At 45.2% G+C, this 20444-nt stretch overlaps 1 protein-coding gene across 1 annotated transcript; it reads right to left on the bottom strand.

Annotated features, from left to right (window-relative positions):
• Positions 1 to 16906: 16906 nt before the first annotated feature.
• On the bottom strand, positions 16907 to 20186 carry LOC148773165 (testis-specific Y-encoded protein 3-like). The gene is made up of 6 exons (XM_088834530.1): positions 19683 to 20186; positions 18964 to 19041; positions 18705 to 18816; positions 18460 to 18605; positions 18254 to 18340; positions 16907 to 16993 (listed from the first exon to the last, which is right to left on the bottom strand). The coding sequence occupies exons 1-6, from the start codon at positions 20184 to 20186 to the stop codon at positions 16907 to 16909; spliced, it is 1014 nt and encodes a 337-aa protein (XP_088690656.1).
• Positions 20187 to 20444: the final 258 nt, after the last annotated feature.

Raw genomic sequence — 20444 nt, 5'->3', positions numbered from 1 at the left:
CGTTTTACTGTTAGGTGGCAAAAAATATGCCAAAAAACTAATCATGAGCCAAAATGTTCAAGTGTCATTAAAAAAAAAAAAAACTTAACTTTAAAAAATGTTTACTAAAAAGACAAGAAAACTTGTAACGCAAAAAGGAAAACAAGCGCTGAACTAACGAATGACGTTTTTTACAGATGACAAAAGCCTGGAAGTTTAAATTACATTAGACGGCTGCTGTAAATCTCTTTTGAGCTGCACTATTTAAAGGTTTCACTCATTAAAACCTAAATACTGTATCTAAGTTTTATAACATGTGCATAAAATATACTAAACAGATTTTCAAATTTCCTCCATTTTCTCACGTTTATATTCATTACCCTACAAATAATCTTTAAAATACACTTACATTCAAAAACTTCTGCAATACTAAGTCATAAAAGCCACAAAAGAATAAAATACTTTGTTGAGGGAAATTTAACCTGTAGGCTTTTGTGGTAGAGTAAGAATCATGGCGCCAAACTGAATAATGTTAACTTTTACGAACATTAAAATTTGACCGTTTTTGTTAAAATAATCAACAGTTCGACATTTGAAAACTTTAAAGTCATGTAAGTAAAATGGTTAGGTATATTGGTTAAGTTTTCCAACTACTGTCACTATCTCGGAGAAAAACTGTTTAAAGAAGTGCACGTGAAACCAAACGGAGCCTCGGCTGTTACATCGCGATGCACAATTTGCACACCCAAGGCAAGGGAGAAAACCTAAGTTATACACCAAAGCAATATCCCACGACTAGCAGCCGGAAGCCGAGAGAGAAAAGCTGGATTACGCACCAAAGCAACAGGCCCCACAACTAGCAGCCCCAAGCCAAGGGAGAAAAGCCGGTTTGCACACTGAAGCAACAGTCTAGCGCACTAGCCGCCCCAAGCCAACGTGGGTGGGGGGTTGCGGGGGCGGACCGAATTACACACCAGTGCAACATTCAGCCCGGAGAAGGAAATGGCAACCCACTCCATTGTTCTTGCCTGGAGAATCTCAGGGATGGCAGAGTCTGGTGGGCTGCCGTCTATGGGTCGTTCAGAGTCGGACACGACTGAAGCGACTTAGCAGCAGCAGCAGCAGCAGCCCCAAGCGGAGGGAGAAAAGTCGCGTTACCCACCAAAGCCGCATTCCACACAACGACCAGCCCCAAGCCAATGTAAAAAAGCCGAATTACACACCAGAGCAACCTTCTGCACGATTAGCAGACCCCAGCGAAGAGAAAAAACACGTATTACACACCGAAGAGGCAATTCGCCCAACAGGCCCAAGGCAACCGAAAAAAAGCCGCATTATTCACCAAAGCAACATTCTGCAAGACTAGCGGCCCCAAGTGGAGAGAAAAAAAGCCGCACCAAGGCAATATTTCGCCAGCAACCAAAGCAAACTTCCACATGACTGCTGCTGCAGCTGCTAAGTCACTTCACTCGTGTCCGACTCTGTGTGACCCCACAGACGGAAGCCCACCAGGCTCCCCCGTCCCTGGGATTCTCCAGGCAAGAACACTGGAGGGGGTTGCCATTTCCTTCTCCAATGTGTGAAAGTGAAAAGTGAAAGTGAAGTCGCTCAGTCGTGTCCGACCCTTAGCGACCCCACGGACTGCAGCCTACCAGGCTCCTCCATCCATGGGATTTTCTAGGCAAGGGTACTGGAGTGGCTTGCCATTGCCTTCTAGCGAGTTCATTTCTACTTTTCACTTTCACACATTGGAGAAGGAAATGGCAACCCACTCCAGTGTTCTTGCCTGGAGAATCCCAGGGACGGGGGACTTCCCTGGTGGGCTTCCGTCTGTGGGGTCACACAGAGTCGGACACGACCGAAGTGACTTAGCAGCAGCAGCAGCAGTCCCAAACCAACGGAAAAAAGCCGCATCACACACCAAAGAAACACTATGCGAGTAAAAACAAGAGCCGCATTACACACCAAAGGAACACTACGCGAGAAAAAACAAGAACACACCAAAGTAACACTAGGCGAGAAACAAAAGTAATATTCCACGCGCTTAGCAGCCCGAAACCAACGGAAAAAAGCCGAACTGCAAACCAAAGCAACATTGCACGAGAAACCAAAGCAACATTCCACGTGACTAGCAGCTCCAAACCAACGGAAAAAAAACGAATTACACACCAAAAGCAGCCAAGATTCCGCACTAGTAGCCATAAGCGGATGGAGAAAAGCCCAGCGTTATATACCAAATTAAAGAAAGCAAAAGCAGCTTTCTCAGTCCCAGGGAAGGAGTATATGCCCAGTGTATCTTCCCACGGCCAACATCCAGACGTTTCAAACCCCCTTCTTTGCCCACCCCCACCCTCCCGTCCATCCCCCAGCCCTCCATTCAGACAAAAGGACTCTCCACCTTCACTGGCTTTCCATGGCTACTTCAGGCACTGATTCTCCAAGGAATAAAAATTAAAGATACTTTTCAAGAATTAAACTGATAAGACTTTTCAGGAGAAGGTACACACACAAAGACACACACACACACACACACACACACACACACACACACACACACACACTCTCACACATTTCACTCAGTTATTAGTTCTTACAGGAAAAGGCCTGACAGGAAAAAATCAGTCTGAGTTACCATTTTTCTCCAGTAAACACGGACGCTATAACTATAAACATGTTCTCGTAGGGTCTAAATCTGTTTTCCAATCTTAAAATGTGCAACTCCGTACCTTTTTCGCCTCGTTCTTGCCAACACGCAACACCAACCTTCCTCAGCTTACCGCTAGCTAAACTACCGTTGAAGGCGGCCGTGCCTCTTCCGTCAAGAGCATAAGGAACCGGATGTATGGCGCCAGGAGACGAGCGTAAGAAACCCGGATGTATAGCGAGCTGAGCCTCAGGGAAAGTAGGACAGGAAGAGAATACAGAGGCGGGGGAGGGGTAAATGGAGACCTTTGAGGGAAAGTCTAAAAAATAATAATAAAAGAAGAAGAGCCAAGTGTTCTACGTTTCTTTTTTAATGAATAGATTTACCACTCGCCTTAACTTAATTACTATAAAATACAGAAGAGAACTTTCACCGTCACATGTTTTTCGTAATTTATTGCCGTCTCAAATGTCGCCAATATGATCACGCTTGCCTGGCATATTCTTTAGTTGCGTGTGATTTTCTTTTTTCTTCATACAAAACAAAAGTAATAATAAAATTAAGAAAACATAAGGAAAATACTCAAAACATTTAGGAGTCAAAATCTTAGTGTCTCTGAAGTAAACACATTTGGAATTTTCTCAGTAAGCAAATACAGGTAATGCTTTTCACTGAAAATTCAAAAATTAACAAAATGAAGAGATCCACTAAGGAAAATTTCTGCAATTCTGTCACCTCAGCTTCTGTGTAATAAATACGCTTTCAGCTAATGCATGTCTATACCCGAAAAAACTGGAAAAATTGTAACCTTTTAAAATTGATAAATTATTTTATAAATTATAAAATTTATAAATTGTAAATTATTTTCCCTAATATAAAATTCTTCTTTCTAGGAATTAACATGCAAAATCATATGTAATAGAAGAAAATACACTTAATGCAAGACAGAACTAAAACTTATTTTCCAAGGCTTTCCCTAGAATTTATCCACATAGTTTATATACCCATATATAATATACATACATACACGCTCATAGATACATAAATATTTACATATGTATATATTCATACATATATAAATTGTAATATACTTGTATATTTATATTTGGAAGTATACTAGATTTTACTACTTTTAGAAAAGCAATACTGTAGCTCCATTTTCAGTGTTTATGTCTTATTTTAATACTGATGTCTACTAATCTTTATAATACTTCCCCATTTACAAAAATACTTAGAATTTCTTAGTAAGCTGTTATAAGTAAGTAATATAGTGTTGGCTGGTTCTCCCCTTTGAGGGCTCTAGCCATGTTCCATTCTCTCTGAGAAATGTGAGGAATCCAGATTTCTGTGTTAGGTGCATGTAAGGCAGAATCTTCCTGACACCAGCATTGACCTTAAACACTTGAGGGTCTGGAAGGACCACTGATTTTTCTCAACTCTTTTCTAGCATTTGCCAGCCCTGGGCAGGCACTGATCTGAATCCTCTTTCTCCCTGTGTCATTCCCCTCTCCCTCGTCCCCTTCCTTCCTTCTACCACTCTTGGATGAATGGATATTTGTGATGCTAGCTGTTTCATTTTGTTATTGCTGTTTTCCTGTGAATCACACATATTGCAGCAAATTTTGAAAACTCAGCATTGGCCACAGGATTGAAAGAGGTCCGGTTTTCATTCCAATCCAAAGAAAGGTACACTAGTAAAGTAATGCTCAAAATCCTTCAAGCCAGGCTTCAACAGTACATGAACCATGCATTTCCAGATGTCCAAGCTGGATTTAGAAAAGGCAGTAGAACAGGAGGTCAAATTACCAAAATCATAGAAAAAACAAGAGAGTTCCAGAAAAACATCTAGTTCTGCTTTATTGACTATGCCAAAGCCTTCAACAATATGGACCACAACAAACTCTGGAAAATTCTAAAAGGGATGGGAATGCCCTAAATTTTGACCTGTTCTCAACTTGTAGCAAGCAGTAACATACTAAGGTAGAACATACTTCCTAACAGCTTATACTGAGAATAAGTTGGCAGAAAGAGAAATTTTCTCTTAGAAAGATGATATTTTACTTCCTGCTCACCCATTTGCTTGTGCCCCCATAAGCTTCTGCCTAGTTTCTCCTAGGCTAGGAAAATCATTCCATAATCATTATGGAATGATTATGCTCATTCCATAGTCTTAAAAAAAAAAAAAACAACTTACTTTAAGAATTCTTTTTTATTTTAAAATATTTGCAGATTCTGAGATGGAAATGTTCTTCTATTTAATTCTCTTTTTAAATAAACTTCTTACCAATGTCTCAGTTTGTTTTTCCACTTTTGAGTGCTATGACACAAATGAGTTTTGACATCCTTTGTCCTCTTCCAGTGGACAATGGACAAGAAAGTGTAGGCCGTCACATTACTAGAAAACAGACATACGAGTATATTAATAATAATTTCTAAATATCATTAAACATCAAGTGTGTTCAAATTTTCATTCATCAACAGCAAATACAAATCTTTATCCTCCTAGAAATGCTGAGAAAAGCTAAGGGTTCTAACCCAGGATTTGCATCTCTCAATTGAAAGGGTATACATACTACTCTTGAATACAACTCCTTCACCCTACTTGGGGAGTTAAACTGAGGTACTCTCTTCAGTGCCCAAGGGCAGACAGGACTATGAGATCGATAGTTCTTTATAGGCTGTTCCTATTTCCCAGGAACTTGGGCCTGAGCAGACGACATCAGGAGAGATGGTCAGCTTCTACCTAAGATGTCAGAACAAGACCCCCAGTCTGAGAAATTCCTTGTCTTTCTGTCCTTGCCATTTATTTGGTCTTTCTTTGCTGAATTTTCATCTCTATCCACTCCACCATCACTTCTGCTGTCCTTAAAACTTTCACCATTACAACAGTAGCTCTCTACTGCAAGCCTTACGTTATATTAGCTGTTTAAAAACTTATTTTTATCGAAGTGTATTTGATAACAATGTTATGTTAACTTCAGGTGTACAGCAATGTGAATCACTTACACATATACACCTATCTGCTCTTCATTAGATCATTTTCCCATATAAGCCATGACAGAGTACTGAACAGAGTTCCTTGTAACAGATACTAGTAAGTCCTTATGAGTTTTATATATATATATGTATGTATGTGTGTGTGTGTGTGTATATATATATATATATATATATATATATATATATATATATATATAGAGAGAGAGAGAGAGAGAGTAGTGTTTATATGTCAGTCCCAGTCTCTAAATTTATCCCTCTTCCTTTCTTTCATTCCCTCTTGGTATGTTACCTCTTTGTCTTCCTCTACACATGAACCATTTCCCCTGTAAGAATTCCTCTGTCCCTCCAAGGACAGAGGAATTGTCCAAATGTACCTGACTCCTTCATTTGATTTTTCTATTCACTTTCCTTTGGAAAACTGCAGTTTCTTGAAATTCCTATACTGAATAAAGGGCATCATTTGTCTTGAAACTTAGTATGGGCTAGCTTTAAATTCCTCTCTGGATATCAAAAGGAACCTCCATGAACCTCAGTGATTTTCAGAATGAGTAATGTATACTTCCATTGTAACATAACCAAAAGGTTTTTCAGGCATCTTACTGTTTTCAGTTATACTCAGTTGAGTTCAGTTCAGTCGCTCAGTCGTGTCCGACTCTTTGTGACCCCATGAATCACAGCACGGCAGGCCTCCCTGTCCATCACCAACTCCCGGAGCTCACTCTGCCACAAAACCACATGTTCCTTGTCTTGTTGTGTGAATATAGTATACTGAGATGGTCCTAACTATAATGCAAACTTTACTTGGAACTTCTGATTGTCATGCAGTCAAAAACCTGGGAACTTTCATCTTCCAAAATGGATGGTATACTATTTCCATCTCAACAGGTCATATGAACTCTAAAATATGAATCCTTTGGACAACCATTTTAATGAACCCTAGGTAATTCCTAATGAGTCATATTTATGACAACCATGTATAAGTTTCACTTTAAGCTCAGTTGTTGGTTATATATTACTTTTTGACCTTAAGTAATTGTCCTTTTAATTTCATTCCTAAGAAGACTTTTCATCAACAGTTATTAGTCCAAAACATGCTCAACCGATGATACAGCTACTATTTTGAGGACGATAATATGATGATGATTCACATTTTCCTAAAGTGAGTCTAGGAATCTCAGGTTGAATCTGGGTTCATTGCAGTGGGCTCATGGTCTCTTAAATAGGGTTGCCCTAGTAGCTCAGCCGGTAAAGAATTCACTTGCAATGCTGGAAGCCCTGGCTCAATTCCTGGGTTGGGAAAATCCCTTGGAGAAGAGATAGGATACCCACTCTGGCATTCTTTGGCTTTCCTGGAGGCTCAGATTGTAAAGAATCCACCTGCAATGTGGGAGACCGAGTTTGATTCCTGTGTTGGTAAGATCCCCTGGAAGAGGGCATGGCAACACACTGCAGTATTCTTGCCTGGAGAATCTCTATGGACAGAGAAGTCTGGTGGACTACAGTCCATGGGGTCGTGAAGAGTCAGACACAACTGAGCAACTAAGCATGTAGGGCTGAACTGAAGTGGGTTTCAACGAAAGTCAGTTCAGAGTTAAAGGGCTCCACCCATGGCTTCACAGGTAAAGACTGCTTGCAATAAAGGAGACATGGGATACAGGTTTGATTCTTGGGTTGGGAAGATTCCCTTGAAGCAGGAAGTGAAAACCCACCCAAATATTCTTCTCTGGGAAATTCCAAGGACAGAGAAGCCTGATGGGCTACAGTTCATGGTATCAAAAAGAGTCAAACACAACTGAGAAACAGAGCACAAAGCACAGGGTTCCTAAATCGGGATGATATCGTCAGAAGTTATACAGGATTCTAGAACCAGTAGACTGTCCAGTGTACCACGAGGTAACTTGGAGGTTACTGGAGAGGTGTTTGATTCCCCTGAAGTGGGTTTATGCTTCTCTGAAGTGGATCTGGAAAATCGTAAATTGCCTCTGGAATCTTCTCACCTGGCCACTGAGGGTATGAGATCCCTGACGTGTTCCTTGAGATGTCTGGAAATAAACTGGTTCCCTAACACAAGTTCTTGTTCTTAACAGTAGCCCTGTAGACCGCGGATGTGGGCCTAGAATCCCCAGAAGCAGAACATGGGTGTCCTATATGAGGCTCAGTCTTCTACATTTAGTCACAGATCTTCTGAACCGAGTCTGGATCCCATAATGTTGTTTCGGAGTTTAGGGAGGTGGTCTTGAATGCTAAGAGGTGAACAGCGATTCCTAGGAGTGATTTGAGGCACCATGAAAAGAAATGGTTATTCCTTTACCAGCCAGTAGCTGTTAAGAGACATAGTGATAATCAGAAACATCCCCACGTGCCTCGTGGGGTAGAAGCAGCCTCACCTGAAAAGAGGCAAAGGCCTAGAGAATTCCAGAAATAGTGATCAAGGGCCTGGCCATTGGTGAATCAACCCAACCTCCAGCACCTTCCAGGTTTCTTGCTCAGTGTGATAAACCAATGCTGTCCTGACAATGAAGCTGGTGGCTTTCATGATTTGGCTGCACAGTAGAATCACCCAGGGAACTCAGTAAGTCCCAATGCCAAGCAGCAGCTAAGCCACAAAGAGCAGATCCTCAGGGGACTCCAATACGAGCCAAGCTTGTGAACCAGTGTTTTCAGAAATCACCTGGGAATCTTGTTAAAGACACAGACCTGACTCCATTGCCTTGGCAGGGGCCTGGAGTCCCATTTCTAACAAGCTCCCAGGTGATGCTCATGTGGCTGTACCAGGGAACACAGTCGGAGTAGTCAGGGCTGAAGCCTGTGGTCCTCAAATGTTCAACAAGCATCAGAATCACCTGGAGGGCCAGTTAAGATGCAGAGGGCCAGGCCCACCCCAGAGCTGTGGATCTGACAGGTCTGAGGTGGGGACCAGAGACTCTGCATTTCCAACGAGCCTGCAGGTGACCCTGATGCTGGTGGCCCGAGAACCACATGTGGAACACCTCGGTGGGGTTGGAGGCATAAATCGTGGATGGGCAAGACAAGTCATCTGTCCCTCAGCTTCCCCAGAACCAAAGTGGAGATGATGAGATCCTCTTCCAGAGTGTCAATGAGGGCGGCACTGAGTGAGCTAGGATTTGTAAGCCTCTTGGAACCTGGCACCGAGCCGCTGGGGTATGAGTGACAGCATCCATTCTTGATGACTTTCCCTCGGTCCAGGGTGCGCGTGGAGTCCAGGCAGGCAGACCCTTCAACCACCATGGGTGGCCCTCTCCCCGGCCCACTCACTGCCAACATTGTTCTTGTAGGTGTTGTGATCCCATTCACCCAGTGGTAGCGGAGGGCCAGCTTGCTCATCCAGTCCACAGCCGCTGTGCACACCGAAATCATGGCACAGGCTGCCTCCTGGGGCGGAACTGTGGAAGCCATAGGGGAGAAGTTGTAGGCGCTGGGGAGGAGGAAGATGGCTGTGGGATGGAGAAGAGACTTTCTTACTGTGGGGAGGAGGGCACTTTTCACCAGGAGACCATGGGTGGGCTTAGGGCTGTGTTTCACTATGTCTCTGAATGCGTGATGGTGCTGAATCTGCATTCTGGGGGTAGCAGGATCAGGGCTTTCATTCACTTCCTGATCAACGGTGGCTTCCTGTGCTCGTGCCCAGTCAGGCTCCATCCTCTTGCTTCTGGTATCAAAGAACATGTCTAGATTTTTGAGGGGCAGTCATCCTGTTCCCTGCATGCAGTGAGTGGCCAAGCCAAGGGAAGCCTCTCTGCTTCCCACTTTGGACTTTGAAGCTGGAAGGCAATTCCAAAAAGTGGTTGCCTTTGGTTCATCCCAAGAGAAGATTCTGGAAGAAAATACCGTGGGCTTTTGGTACTTTGTTCCCTAGATTTGCCTGCGTCATATGCCTGAAACGGCCTGGCTGCTAAGCCTTTCTTCCTATGCTGTGAGCACCTCTGTGTCTTTCCATAGGCATTCCCCATGTTAATTTTGTCGTTTAAATTAGGCAGTCAGACTTCTCTGGGGGTCCAGTGGTTGAGAATCCACTTGGCAATGCAGGGGGAACACGGGTTCAATCCCTGGCCCAAGAGGATTTCACATGCTATAGAGTAGCTAAGGCCCCAGGACACAACTACCGGACCATACTTTAGAGCCCTTGCACTGCAACAGGAGAAGCTGTCTCAATGAGAAGGCTACACTCGGCAATGAGGAGTAGCCCCTGCTTGCCCCAACGAGAGAAAGTCTGTTCACAGTACTGAAGCAAAAGAATAAATACTACTACTACTACTAATCAGGCCGAGTCGATTGCATATGTACAGAGTATTTTGCATATATCACCCTCTATCAGCGTGAAGCATGGCCTGGGAACACGTCAGTGTCATGGGAAGTTAATGACATGAGCGGCAGCTGGGAGCCTGAAGGGGGAATAGTGGGGAATTTGTCATTGATCGCAGCTGGAGCATGAGAATGAAAACCCCAGCTTTCCTGGAACACCATTTTCTCTCCCTCCACCAGAAGCCTGGTATCCGTTCCATTCCGTCGCTCTGTCGTGTCCGACTCTATGCAACCCCGTGGACTGTAGCCTACCAGGCTTCTCTGTCCATGGGATTCTCCAGGCAAGAATACTGGAGTGGGTTACCATTTCCTTCGCCAGGGGATCTTCCCGACCCAGGGATTGAACCCGGGTCTCCCGCAATGGAGGCAGACGCTTTATCCTCTGAGCCACTGGGGAAGCCCCGGGGAAGCCCCTGGTATAGCTCTGCAAAATCACTCGACATCACAAGGAAATGTGGAGACCCAAAACTTCAAAAGTGAAGGTCTTTTCAGAGAGGAAAAGCCTGGGTGGGGAGCAGCTCAGCATGGTACCAGGGCCTCTCAATGGGTGGGTTTGGCTGACATTTCTTCTTTTTCTATTATTTTGTTGTTTCTGGATTTTCTGCGATGAGTTTAAGGGTAGAGATATGATGCACTAGGAATGAAACAACACTTGGAACTGTACCTTCGGTATCCCCAGTTTAACACCAGGGCTGCGACAGAGAAGAGAGAATTTGGAAATGGGAAGCACTGGGTCATTCTCTCCTGTGCTTCAGGCTCAGCTTGAATATCAAACTGGGGACAACAAAATCCCTGCAGGATCCACACAGATGCCTTGAGTGATGCCTCACATCCGAAAGCAAATGTCACCACTGGGGCAGGCAGCCCAGAAGGAAACTGACTGGGGTGACTTAATCTGAAAGGGCTCAGCTGCAAATTCTGGCATTCCCTCCAGAGGAGGTTGGATGGACAATCACAGAGACACCAACCAGCTGACAGAAGCTCTTCATCAGATATCTTCAAGCTCTTGTCAATGTGCCCATAAACACACACAACCCCACACACCCACACCCACACACACAGACACACACCTTCACCTGGGTCATTTGTCAGAGACATTTGTGAGTGTGTACAAGATTGGAAGCAAGTAAGTCGTAATATCAGAAAGTGGTGAGTTGGAGGTGGTGGGAATAGGGGTGATCACAGTCTCTGCTCTGTTCTTTACCAAATGACTCAGATTTAAGAAGATGAGGAATTCCCTGTTAGTCCAGTGGTAGCTAGGAGTCCGTGCTTCCGCTGCTGAGGGTGTGGGTTCAGTCTCTTGGCTGGGAAATTAAGATCCCCTAAGGTGTGCAGCATGACCAAGAAAATGAATAAACACAATAAACATACAGATTGTGTGTAATTAACTTGTTCGCCCACTAGCTTGATATCATGGTATTTAATATCCTAACTTCTGAGATCTTGAGAAGGTTACTAAAAAAATGTTTTCTGGGTTCAGAATAAGATGTGGCTCTTCTAATAACCTGCTTGCATGACTCTGTTCCCAGAGCTGACCACCTGTGTCTCCCAGAGGCACTTAGGTTAACCTGCCCACTGCTGTTCTGTGTGCACAGACTCTCCTCCCCACCACCCCTGCACCACAAGGGAGCCTCCCAGGGGATCTGATGCAGTGGATGCTGGCCAGGAAGACCTGCATATGCTGGGACCATCTCGCCCTGAGTACTGGAAAGTGAAATTATGGAATCCTTCTTCTTTCCCATGAGAGATGCCAGCGGGTTTATTACTCAGAGATGTTGCTGTCGCTTTTTCCTCAGCCCCTCCCTTGTGGTGGTGATCGGGGCTAAAGAGAAATAAAATACCCCCAACTAGTGAAAGGGAGCAGACAGCATCTAATCAAAAGGACAGAGAGCCATTTAGTAAGGATTACTCACTGTGCTGGTCACTGTTTGAGCATATTCTTAACCTGACCAGAATGGGGCAATGCAGCTTTATCTCATCAGGGCTCCTCTTTCCCAGAACCCATGTTTTTATTTTTTTTCCACCTGAGAATTTTGCTTTATTGGGTGTTTGGATAAATAAAAGGTATTTCTTATTTGAGCGACCACCACTATGACTAATGTCAAACGGAAATGATTACATAGCTTGCTGTATGCAAGGCCTCTTACTCTGGGTTTTTTTTTTTTTTTTTCTTCATATTTAATTCATTATTTTATCAAGTAACCGAAATTTTAGAGGAGTTTTTTTTTTTTTTTTTCAATCAACACAGTAAGGGAAGATATTTTGGATATTTCATGATGCTTTATAAAAAAATAATAGAACACTTTGTCCTGAAATTTAAGTTTTATATCTTGAAGTAGTATTTCAAACCACTGTTATGACTAGCCTATTTCTAGCCTCATTAGGCTAGAATTCTTTTGCATATGTTGCAAAAATTCATATTTCTAATGAAACTCAGTGGATTTTGACAGACTACAATACAATGACCGTGTCCCTGGGAAGACAGATTATAAGAGGGAATGTTCATAAATTTTGCAATGCAAATGTTTTTACTAAGGAGAATCATATGCCCCAAGAACCGAAGCTGTTTGCCACATGCTCCTTCCTCTCTCCTGTCAAGGTTCTCATCTTGCTTGATGACGTTTTCACTTTAATTTCTATCAACCACTTTTCCGCTTACCTTTAAGTGTCTGTGGAAGAGCAGCTTCAGACCACTTCCTATCCAGCGGTCTGAGCACTGAAGTCTCCGGGAGGGAGGCGCTGGGCAGGCACAGAGGGCATCTGTGTGCCTTTAGACCAGGCTGTGACCTTGGTTGAGTGGCAGTGAACTTGGGTGCTGGAGCATCGATTCACCATAACATTCCTCCTTTTCGAAAGTGGCTTGTTCTTCATTTTCAAACTCGTCTGGATCTCTGGAGAAGGAGAGATCAGGCACGACCTCCCCACGCACCTGTAGGACTTCCTGATCTACCACATCGGACCCGCTGGGCAAGTTCCCTTGGTATTGCAGGGACGGCACAAAGGAGAGACTGTGCTACACAGAGCAGGGGTGGGCGGGTTTATCCCAGAGCCTCTGGGAGATGAAGGAATCAGCTCTGGGATCAGTAGCCACCTGTAGCCTCTCCCTGGGGAGTGCAGAAAGGCTCGACTATTTATTCTTGAAAAACACTGACTTGAAACTCAGAGGACTGAGTTTCTGGGGCGATGGCTGGATATTCTGCCAAGGGGTGGAGGGCATGCCAGGGCAGGGTGTCCATGAGTCCTGCTCCCACCCAAGAGTTAACAACTTTTCTTCTAACAAATTTTCTTGGGTGCAGTATAGAGACTTTCACACCTCTAGCATGAAAATCACTTTATGTAGGAAATAGAAAATTCCATATTTCTTGTAGGAAAATTGATGCCAAGTCTTTCAATTGTTAAATATACGGCATTCTGTACTTCGTGAAGGAAAGTCAGCACACAGATTTTCAAATAAGAAATATGAAAAATTCCATATTTCATGTTACCTTGTTTATTCCCAATTCAGTGTGCAATACAAGAATTTCATATTTCATGGGGGAAAGATCTGTGCCTAGAGTTTCAAATGCGAAAGCGGAGAAATCCGTATTTCATGTAGGAAAATCATGGCTCAGAGTTTCCTAAATGAAATATAAAAAGTTCAGTATCTCATGGAGTAAGTCTCTGCCAAGATTTTCTTATGTGAAATACAGGGAAATCCGTCCTCAACAGAGGAAAATCAGTGCCCCGAATTACATATATGAAATCATCAAAATTCCACATTTTGTGTATTAAAATCAGTGGCCTGATGTTCATAAGTGAAATAGACAAAACTCCGGATTTCATGTGGAAAACTCAGCACCCAGTTTTTCGTATGTGAAATACGCAGAATTCCAAATTTCACGTAGGAAAATAGTATGTGCGTATATTTTCATATAAAATGTAGAGAATTCCATTTTCATTTTGGAACGTTTGTGGTGAGATTTTCACAGGTGAAATGTAGAGAATTGCATATGTCATTCATGAAAACTTCATGCATGGATTCATATGTGAAATACCGAGTTCCGTGCTGCACGTAGAACACTTTTGCCCACATGTCAAAATGTGACACAAACATGGAATTCTCTCTGTAGAGAGATTTAGAGATGAAGCATCTCTTAATACAGAGATGCTAAGGACAGTGTCCTGCTAAGAGCCATGACTCACCAGTGCCAGAGGAATTGAAGCCTGAACATTCATTGTGCAGAGGTCCTTTCAAACTAGTTCTGTTCTCATCCAGCCTCCAGGTGAGAGAACACACGCCAGCTAACCCCATCAGCCCAGGCCTGTGGGACTGGGAGGGGGTGAGAGGATCAACCTAAGACACCCTTTTATGGAGTGATGTTTCAAACTGGCAAACTCTGCACGTAGCAGCTGCTGATGCTACAGTGCCATCCGTCTTGCAAGCCTTACAGAAGAGGGCAAGCTGGGTTCACGTGGCTGGTCATGTCAGGGAAAGAATGCTCCTGCACTTGAGGACAGAAAACCCTCTGTAGCCGGGTGTCCTAGGGGCTGTGCGTAGCCCCTCTTCTGTGCCTGGGAATCTGGCCCACTCTCGTTCTCTGCCCCTTCACATCCTCCCTGACTGCCCCCGGGTGTGTTTTTCCTGCCGCTCCTTTCTGCTCAGGGATCCACGTTTACACTTACATCTTGCTCTGTCGGAGAGATCCCTGGGCTTTTTTCCATCACGTCAGTGCTTCTGATGCCCCAAGGTCTTTGTACCTTACACAAGCTCTTTCACGCTTCCAGTGTCCATTCTTCCATCCCCCAGCCAGGCCAGTTCAGAGAGCTCACACACCCATTTTTGCCAGCGCACATGCGTGTGCACGCACACATACACACACACTCCTAAGTCTGAAAAGAAACTTGCACACATGCGCGACTCTTGGCTGACTTGTGCAGTATAATGGACTTTGGTAAGCACCCCTCTTTTTTAGTCCCAGTTATCTGCTTCACTCGCTAGTTGATCAAGTCAGTGTCCTCGTCTACTTCCACGGTATATCCTGGAAGGTGAATGGGATTTGCTCATGAGGGGGACTGACATGCAAAGAGGCTGGCAGGGTTGGAAGTCCTCACTGTGGACAGTTGAGTGACGTGTGCCTGCGTTCCCTAATCCTATCGCCTTGGACCGGCTCACAGTGCCAATCAGGTTGGCGTGATTCCATTCCCTGCGCTTTACTTCCAGAAACAACACAGAAATAGCAACGGGTTTTGAACTGGAAATTGATCATGCACCCCTTTTCCCTGGGTCACTGAGGACAACAATTCTTTAACAACTTTCTCTTTACAGAAAGGCAAGCCCCAATTCTTATCACCTGGGTGATAATTCACTTAAAGTCATGAAGAAATTCTGCATGGGTAATGTCAGTTTCATCATAACTGTAATGGTCAACGCAAGAATACATGGATGGGGGTAAAAGTCAACGTATTTCAATCCTGCACTAGTGTTTTTTAGAACACTTAACCAGTCAACCCTAAATCTTACCTGACAGAGGCATTCCTGCAACATCTTTGCCCTCTGTGATCCTAACTAATACTCTCACTTCAGCGAGTGATATTCTTGCCCGTTGGGCATAACTCTAAGTGTGTAGGCATTCTTGTTTCCAAATGTGGGTCACTGTTAACTATTCCTGCGATAACGCATTTCTTGTTGAGCACAGATATCACGGAACTCTTTAAAAAAGTCACAATTCAAGATGCTGGAAGCATTTGATCCAGGAGTGAAAGAAAGGGTCAAATTCACATGCAATCTAACAAGATACACAAATTAAAAAAATAAAAAAAAAGAGGGCATACGAGCAAAACAATGCAGGAGTGTTGAACAGGGCAGTGTAAGAACTCAGAGAGCTATGGCAGCAGAGCTGTGCCTAACAGCACAAGCATGGGTGCATCACGAAAGAAGAAGGAGGCAAAGGCAGACCCGCAGGAAGGAACATCAACTCACATTCATGGGCAGACACAATGGAGACGCCCGGTCTTCATTCTAAACAGAGGAAAACATGAACACATCCAGGGAACAGGAAGCAAATGCAGCTCAGGGTGACTGAGACAGAATGCTCATGAATTCATCAGAAACCCGCCAAGTCTCACACACATTGATATTCAGTGGAAGAAAACCTTACACAACACATCCAAGTGTGCAGTCAAATCTAATAGCACCTAGACCCTAGGGCCTAAGTGAAAGCCCTGAAGAGACTGGGACACAAGTCATGGCAAGTTTCCAGAGACTGACCAGCAAGTCAACCATCCACAGTTCACTTTTACTCACCGACCTGTGACTATCTCTGCACTCTTCACTCCAGCACAAGTTAGAGCTAAAGCCACCCCTGGTACTGAAGCACTGGCAGGAAATATTAGGCACTGGGGGACCCTGTCCTAAACTTTTCTTGTCTGTAAGTTCTTTGCAATGCCTTCTTGCTTCATAGTGAGTTGAATGTTAAGGCTTTTTCCTTGTTCTGTACTCTTAAAATGTCTGATGCTGTGCAACAGAGAAGATACCTGGGGCACCACCATCCAACAAAATTGCGTTCCAGCTTTTCACTCTCTGGCCCTTGTTCACCAGACCCTGTGCGTGGACATCCACATTTCCCTTGTAAAACTGCCAGACCCACAGTTAATGGGCCCCTCATCTTCTTTCTCCATCCTCCCCAAGCCCCACCCCACAGGAAGAACTGTGTCTCCTGACACAACCCCCACATACGACTTAACCACCTCTACAACTCTCCATGGACTGGTACTTCCCACACGGTAAACTGAGAATCCTACATGCAGCTGAAGTTTTTGTCCTGAGGCCCTCCCCAAACAATACGCAGACGCATACAGCTGACGCTTTTTATTTGTCCTTCGGCATTATTTCAGGTTTACTTGTGTCTCCCTCTCGATCCGTTTCACCACCAGACCACTCTTCACTACTTTCCCGTCCAAGAGAACTCTGCTGGCCATTGATCTTCACATGAAGCAGCTTCTTAGGTTTTCTATTTTAGGGAAAGGGGGACACTGCCTCATAAACTTCTCAAAGTCGAGCAGCGGCGGTTCCTTTCAAAAAAGACAGAGACACAGATATGAAAACCTACCCTCTCTGAGAACACTAAAGACAACTTTACTCTTTCAAGTCAGTTCCCAGGAGACAGAGTCTGTGAATTTTTACATGTCCTCTAAGCACATACTAAAAGACATGTACCCCATTCTTCCCCGTAGAACTATTACAATACCTAGGACATGGAAGCAACCTATATGTTCCATCGGCAGATGAAGGGATAGGGAAGTTGGGGTACCGATACACAATGGTGTTGTGACTCAGCTCTAAAAAGGAATGCATCAAAGTCAGTTCTAGTGAGATGCAATGCACGTGGAGCCTATTACAGGGAGTGAAGTGGGTCAGAAAGAGAAAAACAAACACTGTATGTTAACACAAATATCTGGATTTGAGCACCATGTAGGTGATACTGAACATGCAACACGCAGGGCATCAAATAAGACACAGACATATAAAGAACAGACATGGGACTCAGTGTGAGAAGGGGAGGGTGGGTTAATGTGAGAAAACAGCCCTGAGACATGTACATTACCTTCTGAACAATAGATGACCAGTGTGAGTTTAATGCGTGAAGCAAGGCAACTAAAGTCATGTTGTGGGACAACCCAGAAAGACAGGGAGGGGAGGGCGGTGAGTGGTGGGTTCACCATTCGGGGGACACGTGTATACCTCTGGGTAATTCATGTTGGCCAATGTACGGCCAAACCGGTCACCGCATTATAAAGTAATTATGCTCCAGTTAAAATAAATAAAAAACTATTCTCCATAATCCTTCACAGTGGTCAGTTTCTCACAGTGAGGGTGGCAGGTGAAAAAGATGCAACGGAAAAAAAAAAAAAAAAAGCGTGATGACCAAAATGGAATCAAGTGATGGGTCAGTGGGGGAACAGCCTTGTACAAAGGAGACTCACAGACCTGATGGAAAGGGGACTTCATGAGGAATAGTAGGTGGACCCCAATTTAAGAGAAGCCTGAGGCTGGACTTGTTGGCCAAGGAATGACAGTTCAGAGATGTGTGCAGCTGACTCAGATATAAATTGGAGTGACTTTGGCCTGACCAGGCCACTTCATCTACCTCAGGCTTCTCTGGTTAGAACCTGTCTTTCACTACAGTTCTCCACACTTGCTGTCTCTTGCTGATTTCCCCGTGCACGGTGTCACGCTGGATTCCACAGAGTCTCACTTTCTCCACAAGTGAAATAAACGACCCAAGTTCCTGGACAACCCTTATGCCAGTGCTCAGCCCCTGGGCGCCTCACCTCTCGTCCTCCCGCTACCTCTCGCGGTGGAGCCTTCCTCCTCACACAGTACTGCAAAGGATTGGGCCACAGATCCTTTATGATGATCTGCCAGGGAAATGAGCAAGGTCGGCACAGGGCTGGCCAGACACTGAGCCTTCCCGTGCACCGCCAAGAACTCCAACATAAATCACCAATTTCGGCCCAGTGGCCACGTGGGACCCCACCTCAGCAATCCGGCCAGATCCTGTGAAGTTGTGGTCAAAGAACCAATTGAAGAAGTTAACGCTGCTGTCGTGGTGCCTGAGGCTGTATGCCTTACGTTCAAACCCCTGGGACCACTGAATCGGAGTGGAATGAGAGGCTTGGTATCCTGCAGGAAAAGGAGTATGGGAGAAAGACCTAGCTCACTTTCCCACTCAACCTACACTCTTCTGCCCCCACTCCCCAAATCCAGGGAGCTGCCTCTTACCAGGAACGTTAATGAGATACTCCTTAACAATCACTTCATTCTGGAAATACCTATTCCTCCGAAAGGACAATGTGATCTTGCAGTGATGAGTGGGATGCCTGAATTCCTCCACCTGCCAGGACAAAGTGTTGGGGGTAGGGGGAGTGGGTATGAAACCTCTTTACAGAAGAGCTGTCCTTTCCCGTATTCAGGGATAAACCATGCCCTCTCCCCTCCACAGTCATCTCCCCTCCACAGTTAGCGGGGTCCCCTGCCTGACCTCCAAGTTGGTCATGTAGTGAAGCATCTCTTCATCCTGGTTGCTCATCATAACTGACATCTGGGGGTGGTTCATAAACTGCTTTAGGTCAAGGAGCCTCTAGATGCTAGAGGTAAATGTGCTGGAAGAACAAAGCTAGCCTAAAGAGTAGAATGGCATTGTCTGACTTCAACGTGCTACTAGTGAACTCGCCACATTTCCGTGGATGCAGACTGTATGAACGCGGAACAAGGCCCAAGGCTGTGCCTATGAGTGCACTACCAGAAGGAGCTTCTGTTCCTAACAGGAAGGCCCTAAGCTCCATCTCAGCCTCCTTCAAGGTAGCTTACTTCTGGAAAACAAGCATTCCTAGCTACAACCAGTATGAGCACTTACACATCCCAAACCCACTCCCAAATTCACTCAACTTTTTGGAGAAGACCTGGATTCCAGACAAGCTTTTTCTCTGAGGAGTCCCTAATGCTAATGACGATTCTGACTGGGACCTCTGCAAGTAAAGCCCAAGTATCAATTTGTGCTAGTCAGGACAGCAAGAACATCACATCTAATATCAGGAACAGATATGCAGGACGGTAACCAATACCCATCATCCAAAAAAAAAAAAAAACAACTTTCTACCAGAACTGCCAGATCTGTAAAACTGCTCCTGCAATATCCCAGGTTTAAAGAAAACAAAAAAAGAAAAAAAAAAAATTCACAACCACCACACCAAGGGATACAACTTCGACCCAGAAGCCACAGATTCCCTGGATGATGGTGCTTCTGTGTTCTAGATGCAGCTTTCGCCTCTGACAGTTCTTATGTTTCAGGCGAGCGTGCGCCCTTTGCGCTCTCTTATTCACCGGCTCCAGCTCCACCTGCAGGGCCGCCAGCGCCTCCAGTGCAGGCTGGTCGCTCGGACCTCCAGGCCGTGGATGTTTCTGGCCCTGCTCCTCCGAGGACACCTGCTCCTGCTCCTCCATGACGTCTAACACCAGCAGCTGCAACTCCTGCCCGATTCCCGCCAGCTCTCCCTCCTCCAGGACCGCACCTTCCTCTGCTGCCTCCACCCAAAAGAGGGCGGCCTCCTCGCCTGGCGCACCACCTGGGGCCTGCAAAGCCTCTGCCGCCCGCACTGGGCTGACAGGCCCCAGGGCCCCTCCCTCCTGAAGACCCGGACTCACAACCAAGATCCAGGATCCGGGGGTGCTGCCGCCTTCCTCTGGCCCCGTCTCACTCGCCATGGTGTTCTGGCCGGAGCCCGGAGCTGCGAAGAAGGTGGCCACCAGAGCACAGCAGACGCCGGCACAGCGCACCCACCGGGCAGCCGCACTCAAGGCGGTACCACCAACAGGATACTTGTGCGCAGCCAATGAGCAGGGAAAGGGAGACACGCATGCGCAGAACCGTGAGCCACCACGCACGCGTAGTATGGCAGCGGGAAGGGGCTGAACTCTACACCCTGACCTCCAGACCTCACGACAGAACCAATCAAATGGAGT

Source organism: Moschus berezovskii, chromosome Y (assembly GCF_049115385.1).
Source record: "Moschus berezovskii isolate FMDL1 chromosome Y, NW_MosBer_1.0, whole genome shotgun sequence".
Classification (NCBI taxonomy): domain Eukaryota; kingdom Metazoa; phylum Chordata; class Mammalia; order Artiodactyla; family Moschidae; genus Moschus; species Moschus berezovskii.
This window is presented reverse-complemented; position numbering and strand designations above follow the sequence as displayed.

What these genes read in the sequence shown, in the direction of transcription:
- LOC148773165 (XM_088834530.1), bottom strand. Translation starts at nt 20,186, where the DNA reads ATGGCGAGTGAGACGGGGCCAGAGGAAGGCGGCAGCACCCCCGGATCC. An exon ending in GTATCTCATTAACGTTCCTG is followed by an intron (nt 18,606 to 18,704) that starts GTAAGAGGCAGC and finishes CTTTTCCTGCAG; the next exon opens with GATACCAAGCCTCTCATTCC. An exon ending in GATCTGGCCGGATTGCTGAG is followed by an intron (nt 18,341 to 18,459) that starts GTGGGGTCCCAC and finishes TTTCCCTGGCAG; the next exon opens with ATCATCATAAAGGATCTGTG.